Consider the following 12,551-nt stretch of genomic DNA (forward strand, 5'->3'; position numbering starts at 1 on the left):
CACCCTCCCCCTCTCCTCCTCTCCCCCTCTCCTCTCATAATGGATTTTTATTGTGACGGCAGCAAGAAGTATTAGCTGCTACAGTCTATTCTATTGATTGCTTTAATGTGGAGGAGAGGCAGGGAGAAGGGAATGGGAGGAGAGGAGAAGAGGTGAGAGAAGGATGGGAGGAGGGAAGGAGAGGCAGGGAGGAGGGGAGGAGAGGCAGGGGAGGAGGGAAGGAGAGGCAGGGGAGGAGGGAAGGAGAGGCAGGGGAGGAGGGAAGGAGAGGCAGGGGAGGAGGGAAGGAGAGGCAGGGGAGGAGGGAAGGAGAGGCAGAGAGGGGGAGGCAGGGCAAGGAGGACATAAAGGAATGAGGGATGAGAGGGGTGGCTGCAGGCAGAGCAGAGTGCTCTCAAACTCCATTAGCTTAATAACAAGAGCCACACACACACAGATGGACCATGACGGACGAATGGACGCGCACACAACCACACACAAACACTCTCTTAAAAACCCTTATGTCCTTGGACAAGACTAGACAGACAGCAGCTAAAGAGGCACTTGTCAAAGTCAGAATGGTACACAGGCAGGAAAATGTCCACGGTGTATTTTCTTTCAGAAAGTGTTCTGAGATGCTCTGTGACATGGATTCATTTTGACTGACACACATGGTATGTCTATGCTGCTGTCTAACTGTTATGACTGACACTATAATATGTGTTGCTGTGTTTTAATTGACACTATAATCTGTGTTGCTATAATCTGTGTTGCTGTGTTTTAACTGACATTGTAATCTGTGTTGCTGTGTTTAACTGACACTAATCTGTGTTGCTGTGTTTTAACTGACACTGTAATCTGTGTTGCTGTGTTTTAACTGACACTGTAATATGTGTTGCTGTGTTTTAACTGACACGGCGTCTGTTGCTGTATCTGTGTTGCAGGCAGAGTGGCGTGAGGAGGTGAAGCAACACTTTGAGAAGATTAAGTCAGAGGGGACGTGTATACACAGACTGGACGAGGAGATGATTATACGACGCAAAGAGGAGCTCAGGTACAGGAAGAAGGTCATGGATGGATGGATGATGGATGGATGGACGGATGATGGATGGATGATGGATGGATGGATGATGGATAGATGGATGGATGATGGATGGATGGATGGATGGATGATGGATGGATGGATGGATGGATGGATGATGGATGGATGATGGATGGATGGATGATGGATGATGGATGATGGATGGATGGATGATGGATAGATGGATGGATGATGGATGGATGGATGGATGGATGGATGGATGGATGATGGATGGATGGATGGATGGATGGATGGATGGATGGATGATGGATGGAGGGATGGATGGATGATGGATGGATGATGGATGATGGATGGATGGATGGATGGATGATGGATGGATGGATGGATGGATGATGGATGGATGGATGGATGGATGGATGGATGGATGGATGGATGGATGATGGATGGATGGATGGATGGATGGATGGATGGACGGACGGATGGATTAATTCATATTTAAGTGAATGAGTGAGTTAGTGAGGGAGCGAATGAACATACAGAAAGAATCCTACAATAGATACATAAATACCGTACAGACAATAGCTAGCTGTACTGTAATGTGTTTGTATTAACCCTGTTTGTCCTGTGGCTTTCTCTCTCCCTCTCTACCAGACATGCCCTGGATATACGCGAGCACTATGAGAGGAAGCTGGAGAGAGCCAACAACCTCTACATGGAGCTCAACGCTGTTATGCTACAGCTGGAACTCAAGGAGAAGGAGCTACTCAAGTAATAATCCTAGTTATTGTTGCACACCTTACACACTTAACATCCATCTTAAAGCTCGTGACCAACTCTACTGTAGCCCTGTCGATGTGGATGGGAGCGTGCTCGCACATGCTTGTTTCCTGTAGTCCACGATCAGCTCCTTGGTCTTACTGACGTTGAGGGAGAGGTTGTTGTCCCGGCAACACACTGCCAGGTCTCTGACCTCCTCCATATAGGCTCTCTCATCATCACCAGCGATCAGGCCTACCACCGTCATGTCATCAGCAAACTTAATGATGGTGTCGGAGTCCTGTGTGGCCACACAGTCATGGGTAAACAGGATGTACAGGAGGGGACTAAGCACACACCCCTGGGGGGCCCCTGTGCTGAGGGTCAGCATGGCTGTGTTGAGGGTCACCTGTCAGGAAGTCCTGGATCCAGTTGCAGAGGGAAGTGTTCAGGGTCTTAAGCTTGGCGACGAGCTTGGAGGGGACAATGGTGTTTAACGCTGAGCTGTAGTCAATGCACAGCAATGTCCAAATCACAAAAGACTTTTAATGGTCCACTCACACGCGTACAGTCGTGGAGAAGGCGCTACAGCACCTCTTCCCCCTCAGGAAGTTAAAAAGGTTTGGCATTGGCCCTAAAATCCTCAAAAAGGTATACAGGTGCACCATTGAGAGTATCTTGACTAGCTGCATCACTGTTTGGTATGGCAACAGCACCGCCCTCGATTGCATGGCGCAACAGAGGGTGATGCAGACAGCTGAGTACATCACTGGGGCCGTCCATCCAGGACCTCTATATCAGGCGGTGTGAAAGGCAGGCCTGTAAAATTGTTAAAGACTCCAGAAAACCAAGCCTTAGAAGGTTCCTTCTGCTTTGACATGGCAAACGGTACCGGTGCATCAAGCCTGACACCCACAGGCTCCTGAACAGCTTCTATCCCCAAGCCATAAGACTGCTAAATAGCTAACTAAATAGCTAACAAAATATCTAACAAAATAGCTAACTAAATAGCTAACTAAATAGCGAACTAAATGGCTAACGAAATAGCTAACAAAATAGCTAACAAAATGGCTAACTAAATAGCTAACAAAATAGCTAACAAACTGGCTAACTAAATAGCTATCAAAATGGCTACACGGACTATCTAAGTTGACCCTTGTATTATATTTTTGCAATGTCTCTATGCACACTCACAGGACTCTGCACACTCACAGGACTCTGCACACTCACAGGACTCTGCACACTCACGCACACTGGCACACATACAATTATAATTTATGCTGCTGATTTTCATACATCCTGATGCCTAGTCACCTTACCCCTATACATATCTACCTCCATCACTCCAGTATCCCTGTCTCCTTCCCCCTATACATATCTACCTCCATCACTCCAGTATCCCTGTCCCCTTACCCCTATACATATCTACCTCCATCACTCCAGTATCCCTGTTCCCTTACCCCTATACATATCTACCTCCATCACTCCAGTATCCCTGTCTCCTTCCCCCTATACATATCTACCTCCATCACTCCAGTATCCCTGTCCCCTTACCCCTATACATATCTACCTCCATCACTCCAGTATCCCTGTCCCCTTACCCCTATACATATCTACCTCCATCACTCCAGTATCCCTGTCCCCTTACCCCTATACATATCTACCTCCATCACTCCAGTATCCCTGTTCCCTTACCCCTATACATATCTACCTCCATCACTCCAGTATCCCTGTTCCCTTACCCCTATACATATCTACCTCCATCACTCCAGTATCCCTGTCCCCTTACCCCTATACATATCTACCTCCATCACTCCAGTATCCCTGTCCCCTTCCCCCTATACATATCTACCTCCATCACTCCAGTATCCCTGTCCCCTTACCCCTATACATATCTACCTCCATCACTCCAGTATCCCTGTTCCCTTACCCCTATACATATCTACCTCCATCACTCCAGTATCCCTGTCCCCTTACCCCTATACATATCTACCTCCATCACTCCAGTATCCCTGTCCCCTTACCCCTATACATATCTACCTCCATCACTCCAGTATCCCTGTTCCCTTACCCCTATACATATCTACCTCCATCACTCCAGTATCCCTGTCCCCTTACCCCTATACATATCTACCTCCATCACTCCAGTATCCCTGTTCCCTTACCCCTATACATATCTACCTCCATCACTCCAGTATCCCTGTTCCCTTACCCCTATACATATCTACCTCCATCACTCCAGTATCCCTGTTCCCTTACCCCTATACATATCTACCTCCATCACTCCAGTATCCCTGTCCCCTTACCCCTATACATATCTACCTCCATCACTCCAGTATCCCTGTTCCCTTACCCCTATACATATCTACCTCCATCACTCCAGTATCCCTGTTCCCTTACCCCTATACATATCTACCTCCATCACTCCAGTATCCCTGTTCCCTTACCCCTATACATATCTACCTCCATCACTCCAGTATCCCTGTCCCCTTACCCCTATACATATCTACCTCCATCACTCCAGTATCCCTGTCTCCTTCCCCCTATACATATCTACCTCCATCACTCCAGTATCCCTGTCCCCTTACCCCTATACATATCTACCTCCATCACTCCAGTATCCCTGTCTCCTTCCCCCTATACATATCTACCTCCATCACTCCAGTATCCCTGCTCATTGTAAATATGCTATTGAAACGGACCCTGTATATAACTTCTTACTTTCTCATGTTCTTATTTGTTATTTGTGTATCTGGTGTGTTTTTGTTTCTTCCGTATGTTATTTTATAGTCCTACATTGATATAGATTATTGCGTTGTTGAGTTTTGAGTTTGCAAGAAAGGCATTTCGCTGTACTTTGAGGACGTAACATTAAAACTTGAAACTTGTGTATACAATACTCATCGTCATCTGCCACATGGAGGTAGAGGGAATAGCAGACATAGTAGAATTAAGCAATAAGGCACGTGTCACGTCCTGACCATAGTAAGATGGGATTTTCTATGGTAGGGTAGGTCAGGGCGTGACAGGGGGTGTTTTGTGTTTTTTAACAACATTTTTTTTTCTATGTTTAGGTTCTGGTTTTTCTATTTCTATGTTGTTGTTTTTTGGGTTGATCTCCAATTGGAGGCAGCTGGTCCTCGTTACCTCTGATTGGAGATCATATTTTAGTAGGGGTTTTTCTTCCTTGGTTTTGTGGGTGATTATATCTTTTGAGTAGTGTTTGTTTCTCTCTGCGTCATGCTTTGTTGTTTTGTAATTTCAGTAATTTATGTTTTGCAGAGTTTCACTGATTTAATAAAATGTGGAACTACAACCACGCTGCACTTTGGTCCGATCCTTTCGACAGCCGTGACAACACGAGGGGGTGTGGTTTATGGCCAATATACCACGACTAAGGGCTGTTCTTAAGCATGACGCAACGCGGAGTGCCTGGATACCATCCTTAGCCGTGGTATACTGGCCATATACAACAAACCTCCGAGGTGACTTATTGCTATTATAAACTGGTTACCAACGTAATTAGAGCAGTAAAAATAAATGTTTTGTCATACCCGTGATATACGGTCTGATATACCATGGTTGTCAGCCAATCAGCATTCAGGGTTCGAACCACCCAGTTTATAATATATAATTCCAACAATATGTTTTTTTTCGTGGCTTAGAAATGAACAAACTAACAAAACGATGTTGTGTGTTTCCCAGGAGGGAGCAGTCACTGGATAAGAAGTACCCAGGATGCATCAAACACCATAGCTCCAGACAAGAACGCTCGTCCAACTCCATGGAGAAGCTCATCAAGAAACGCAACATACCTCAGAAACTTCCCGCGCACAGCAAGAGGTGAGACTGAGGAGGGAGAAACCAACCAAACGTTCACACTTCTCACTAATTTGTCAAGATTTGTTGTTCAATCCATGTCAGTATAGTTTTGATTACTGAAATACATTGTGGTAACATGAACACGGCATAGTTATAATCTAGTATTACTTGTTATAGGCATGTACAGAGTCCTTACTGTTGATCGTTTCTTTGGATACAAAGGGAAAAGGAAATGGCTGCATCCATTTCTCTTCTCTACATTTTAGTCATTTAGCAGATATCTTATCCAGAGCAACTTACAGTTAGTGCATTCATCTGAAGATGGCACCTTTTTTAAAAGAGTTTAGCATATATATATATATATATATACTGCTCAAAAAAATAAAGGGAACACTAAAATAACACATCCTAGATCTGAATGAATGAAATAATCTTATTAAATACTTTTTTCTTTACATAGTTGAATGTGCTGACAACAAAATCACACAAAAATAATCAATGGAAATCGAATTTATCAACCCATGGAGGTCTGGATTTGGAGTCACATTCAAAATTAAAGTGGAAAACCACACTACAGGCTGATCCAACTTTGATGTAATGTCCTTAAAACAAGTCGAAATGAGGCTCAGTAGTGTGTGTGGCCTCCATGTGCCTGTATGACCTCCCTACAACGCCTGGGCATGCTCCTGATGAGGTGGCGATGGTCTCCTGAGGGATCTCCTCCCAGACCTGGACTAAAGTATCCGCCAACTCCTGGACAGTCTGTGGTGCAACGTGGCGTTGGTGGATGGAGCGAGACATGATGTCCCAGATGTGCTCAATTGGATTCAGGTCTGGGGAACGAGCGGGCCAGTCCATAGCATCAATGCCTTCCTCTTGCAGGAACTGCTGACACACTCCAGCCACATGAGGTCTAGCATTGTCTTGCATTAGGAGGAACCCAGGGCCAACCGCATCAGCAAATGGTCTCACAAGGGGTCTGAGGATCTCATCTCGGTACCTAATGGCAGTCAGGCTACCTCTGGCGAGCACATGGAGGGCTGTGCGGCCCCCCAAAGAAATGCCACCCCACACCATGACTGACCCACCGCCAAACCGGTCATGCTGGAGGATGTTGCAGGCAGCAGAACGTTCTCCACGGTGTCTCCAGACTCTGTCACGTCTGTCACATGTGCTCAGTGTGAACCTGCTTTCATCTGTGAAGAGCACAGGGCGCCAGTGGTGAATTTGCCAATCTTGGTGTTCTCTGGCAAATGCCAAACGTCCTGCACGGTGTTGGGCTGTAAGCACAACCCCCACCTGTGGATGTCGGGCCCTCATACCACCCTCATGGAGTCTGTTTCTGACCGTTTGAGCAGACACATGCACATTTGTGGCCTGCTGGAGGTCATTTTGCAGGGCTCTGGCAGTGCTCCTCCTGCTCCTCCTTGCACAAAGGCGGAGGTAGCGGTCCTGCTGCTGGGTTGTTGCCCTCCTACGGCCTCCTCCACGTCTCCTGATGTACTGGCCTGTCTCCTGGTAGCGCCTCCATGCTCTGGACACTACGCTGACAGACACAGCAAACCTTCTTGCCACAGCTCGCATTGATGTGCCATCCTGGATGAGCTGCACTACCTGAGCCACTTGTGTGGGTTGTAGACTCCGTCTCATGCTACCACTAGAGTGAAAGCACCGCCAGCATTCAAAAGTGACCAAAACATCAGCCAGGAAGCATAAGAACTGAGAAGTGGTCTGTGGTCACCACCTGCCGAACCACTCCTTTATTGGGGGTGTCTTGCTAATTGCCTATAATTTCCACCTGTTGTCTATTCCATTTGCACAACAGCATGTGAAATTTATTGTCAATCAGTGTTGCTTCCTAAGTGGACAGTTTGATTTCACAGAAGTGTGATTGACTTGGAGTTACATTGTGTTGTTTAAGTGTTCCCTTTATTTTTTTGAGCAGTGTATATATATATATATATATATATAACCTAAAAGGGTTCTTCGACTGTCGCCATAGGAGAACCCTTTCGAAGAACCCTTTTTGGTTCCAGGTAGAAGCTTTTTGAGTTCCATATAGAACCCTTTCCATAGAAGGTTCTACGTGGAACCAAAAAGGGTTCTACTTGGAACCAAAAAGGGTTTAACTTGGAACCAAAAAGGGTTCTCCTATGGGGACAGCCGAAGAACTCTTTTGGAACCTTTTTCTGTAAGAGTGTACACTACCGTTCAAAAGTTTGGGGTCACTTAGAAATGTCCTTGTTTTTGAATGAAAAGCACATTTTTTGTCCATTAAAATAACATCAAATTGATCAGAAATACAGGGTAGACATTTTTAATGTTGTAAATGACTGCTGTAGCTGGAAACGGAAGATTTTTTATGGAATATCTACATTAGGCGTACAGAGGCCCATTATCAGCAACCATCACTCCTGTGTTCCAATGGCACGTTGTGTTAGCTAATCCAAGTTTATAATTTTAAAATCTAATTGATCATTAGAAAACCCTTTTGCAATTATGTTAGCACAGCTGAAAACTGTTGTCCTGATTAAAGAAGCAATAAAACTGGCCTTATTTAGACTAGTTGAGTATCTGGAGCATCAGCATTTGTGGGTTTGATTACACTCAAAATGGCCACAAACAAATAACTTTCTTCTGAAACTCGTCAGTCTATTCTTGTTCTGAGAATGACGGCTATTCCATGCGAGAAATTGCCAAGAAACTGAAGATATCGTACAACGCTGTGTACTACTCCCTTTACAGAACAGCGCAAACTGGCTCTAACCAGAATAGAAAGAGGAGTGGGAGGCCCCGGAGCACAACTGAGCAAGAGGACAAGTACATTAGAGTGTCTAGTTTGAGAAACAGACGCCTCACAAGTCCTCAACTGGCAGCTTCATTAAATAGTACCCGCAAAACACGACTCCGGGACTCCGGGATGCTGGCCATCTAGGCAGAGTTCCTCTGTCCAGTGTCTGTGTTCTTTTTCCCATCCTAATCCTTTCTTTTCATTGGCCAGTCTGAGATATTACTTTTTCTTTGCAACTCTGCCTAGAAAGCCAGCATCCCGGATTCACCTCTTCACTGTTGATGTTGAGACTGGTGTTTTGCGGGTACTATTTATTGAAGCTGCCAGTTGAGGACTTGTGAGGTGTTTGTTTCTCAAACTAGACACTCTAATGTACTTGTCCTCTTGCTCAGTTGTGCACTGGGGTCTCCCACTCCTCTTTCTATTCTGGTTAGAGCCAGTTTGCGCTGTTCTGTGAAGGGAGTAGTACACAGAGTTGTACGAGATCTTCACTTTCTTGGCAATTTCTCGCATGGAATAGCCATCATTTCTCAGAACAAGAATAGACTGACGAGTTTCAGAAGAAAGTTTTTTGTTTCTGGCCATTTTGAGCCTGTAATCGAACCCACAAATGCTGATGCTCCAGATACTCAACTAGTCTAAATAAGGCCAGTTTTATTGCTTCTTTAATCAGGACAACAGTTTTCAGCTGTGCTAACATAATTGCTAAAGGGTTTTCTAATTATCAATTAGCCTTTTAAAATGATAAACTTGGATTAGCTAACACAACGTGGCATTGGAACACAGGAGTGATGGTTGCTGATAATGGGCCTCTGTACGCCAATGTAGATATTCCATTAAAAAAAAATCTGTCGTTTCCAGCTACAACAGTCCTTTACAACATTAACAATGTCTACACTGTATTTCTGATCAATTTTATGTTATTTTAATGGACAACAAATGTGCTTTTCTTTCAAAAGCAAGGACATCTCTAAGTGACCCCAAACTTTTGAATGGTAGTGTAGGTGGGACAACCATATAACTTAGTCATAGTAAGTGTATTTCTCCTCAATATCAGCAACATCAGAGCTAGTAAGGCGGACAACTTGACTGACTTTATTGAGCCATGCTCAGAGTAGAGAAACTAAAGGCTTTACTCACTGTGAATCCACTGTGTTGTTCCAGTAGACCAGACCTGTTGAAGTCAGAGGTGATCCTTCCCAAGCTGGACTCCTCCATGACCCAGGTGACCATCCCCTCCTGCCCCCAGAAGGGATCCACGTCCCCGGGGAGGTCACGTCGGGCCAAGCCCCGCTACAGGAAGGCAGGGAAGGGCAGCAGTGGAGACCTAGCTGGGCTGAAGGCTGCGTTATCGTCCACACTGGGTCTGGCTAATACTATGTCTCTGACCACCTCCACACCCAGGTATTTATGTTGACAACTCTCCATACTGGATGTGTAGTTGGATGAATTTGTTTAATATAAGACATTTATACAAAAGTTTTATTTATCAGTCTCCAACCTGTCGCTATCTCAAGGAATCTTTCCTGGATTCCTAACATCCTTTGTGCTTGCCTTCTTCTCAAAACCCATTAGTGGTCGAAGGTCGAAGAGGAGGGCCCTTCTCCTCCAATACAATTGAGAAGAATGCAAGGAATTACAAAACGACAAATTGAGATAGAGCCAGAGTGTAATTTTGCTGCAACGAAATCGCCCTTCAGGGCCCACAATAAAGATGTATTCTTCCCCCAGCAGCAAGCAGCATCTGGATCCCAGCGCAGCTTTGAGAGGTCTCCAGCATGATCTGCTGCTGAAGAAGATGTCTTCGTCCAGCCCAGACCTCATCTCTACCACCATGGAGGCTGAGGGCCGCCGCAGGGGACTGGAGAGACCTGGTCTGGAGAGAGGGGGTAGCCAGAGCGCCTCCGCAGGCCTGGGAGGAGGTGAATTTATATGATTAATATTGTCCGATAGGAACATTTGTATACAGTGCATTCTGAAAGTATTCAGACCCCTTCACTTTTTCCAAATGTAACGTTACAGCCTTATTCTAAAAAGGATTCAATTAAAATATGTCCTCATCAATCTACACACAATACCCCATAATGACATCACAATTCTCCATAATGACATCACAATACCCCATAGTCTCAAAGATAAAACAGGTTTTTAGAAAGTTTTGCAAATGTATTAAAAATAAAAAATAGATACCTTATTTCCATAAGTATTCAGACACTTTGCTATGAGGCTCGAAATTGAGCTCAGGTGCAACCTGTTTCCATTGATCATCCTTGAGATGTTTCTACAACTTGATTGAAGTACATCTTTGGTAAATGATTGGACATTATTTGGAAAGGCACACACCTGTCTATATAAAGGTCCCACAGTTGACAGTGCATGTTGGAGCAAATACCAAGCCATGAGGTCAAAGGAATTGTCCGTAGAGCTCCGAGACAGGATTCTGTCGAGGCACAGATCTGGGGAAGGGTACCAAAAAATGAATGCAGCCTTGAAGGTCCCTAAGAACACAGTGGCCTCCATCATTCTTAAATGGAAGAAGTTTGGAACCACCAAGACTCTTCCTAGAGCTGGCCGCCTGGCCAAACTGAGCAATCGGGGGAGAAGGGCCTTGGTCAGGGAGGTGACCATGAACCCGATGGTCACTCAGACAGAGCTCCAGAGTTCCTCTGTGGACATTGGAGAACCTTCGAGAAGGACAGCCCGCTTGGAGTTTGCCAAAAGGCACATAAAGGACACTCAGACCATGAGAAACAAGATTCTCTGGTCTGATGAAACCAAGATTGAACTCTTTGGCCTGAATGCCAAGCGTCACGTCTGGAGGAAACCTGGCACCATCCCTACGGTGAAGCATGGTGGTGGCAGCATCATGCTGTGGGGATGTTTTTCAGCAGCAGGGACTGGGAGACTATTCAGGATCGAGGGAAAGATGAACGGAGCAAAGTACAGAGAGATCCTTGATGTAAACCTTCTCCAGAGTGCTCAGGATCTCAGACTGAAGCGAAGGTTCAACTTCCAACAGGACAACGACACTAATCACACAGCCAAGACAACGCAGGTGTGGCTTTGGGACAAATCTCTGAATGTCCTTGAGTGGCCCAGCCAGAGCCCGGACTTGAACCCAATTGAACATCTCTGGAGAGACCTGAAAATAGCTATGCAGTGACGCTCCCCATCCAACTTGACAGAGCTCGAGAGGATCTACAGAGAAGAATGGGAGAAACTCCCCAAATACAGGTGCGCCAAGCTTGTAGCGTCATACCCAAGAAGACTCGAGGCTTTAATCACTGCCAAAGGTGCTTCAACAAAGTACTGAGTAAAGGGTCTGAATAACGTAACGTAACAAAATGTGGAAAAAGTGAAGGGGTCTGAATACTTTCCGAATGCACTGTATACAGGGATACCTGACATACATTTAAGGCTGTTTTCCCGTACAAAGATAAAGACAACATTTTAGGATATTTCTCTGTGTCGGGGAAACCAGCCCATAATGTACCGCACACATCACTATAGATAGTCACAGGACATACATCACTATAGATAGTCACAGGACATACATCACTATAGATAGTCACAGGACACACATCACTATAGATAGTCACAGGACACACATCACTATAGATAGTCACAGGACATACATCACTATAGATAGTCACAGGACATACATCACTATAGATAGTCACAGGACATACATCACTATAGATAGTCACAGGACATACATCACTATAGATAGTCACAGGACATACATCACTATAGATAGTCACAGGACACACATCACTATAGATAGTCACAGGACATACATCACTATAGATAGTCACAGGACATACATCACTATAGATAGTCACAGGACATACATCACTATAGATAGTCACAGGACATACATCACTATAGATAGTCACAGGACATACATCACTATAGATAGTCACAGGACATACATCACTATAGATAGTCACAGGACACACATCACTATAGATAGTCACAGGACATACATCACTATAGATAGTCACAGGACATACATCACTATAGATAGTCACAGGACATACATCACTATAGATAGTCACAGGACATACATCACTATAGATAGTCACAGGACATACATCACTATAGATAGTCACAGGACACACATCACTATAGATAGTCACAGGACATACATCACTATAGATA

At 44.9% G+C, this 12,551-nt stretch overlaps 1 protein-coding gene across 1 annotated transcript in view; it reads left to right on the plus strand.

Annotated features, from left to right (window-relative positions):
* Positions 1-12,551, plus strand: part of LOC115207319 (mitogen-activated protein kinase kinase kinase 12) — a 40,895-nt gene that overhangs the window by 23,021 nt on the left and 5,323 nt on the right. Inside the window, exons 8-12 of the mRNA XM_029774322.1 lie at positions 924-1,033; positions 1,673-1,789; positions 5,483-5,620; positions 9,558-9,794; positions 10,122-10,312. Coding sequence (XP_029630182.1) covers positions 924-1,033; positions 1,673-1,789; positions 5,483-5,620; positions 9,558-9,794; positions 10,122-10,312 — 793 coding nt within the window. The remainder of the gene's footprint in view (positions 1-923; positions 1,034-1,672; positions 1,790-5,482; positions 5,621-9,557; positions 9,795-10,121; positions 10,313-12,551) is intronic.

Source organism: Salmo trutta, chromosome 14 (assembly GCF_901001165.1).
Source record: "Salmo trutta chromosome 14, fSalTru1.1, whole genome shotgun sequence".
Lineage (NCBI taxonomy): Eukaryota > Metazoa > Chordata > Actinopteri > Salmoniformes > Salmonidae > Salmo > Salmo trutta.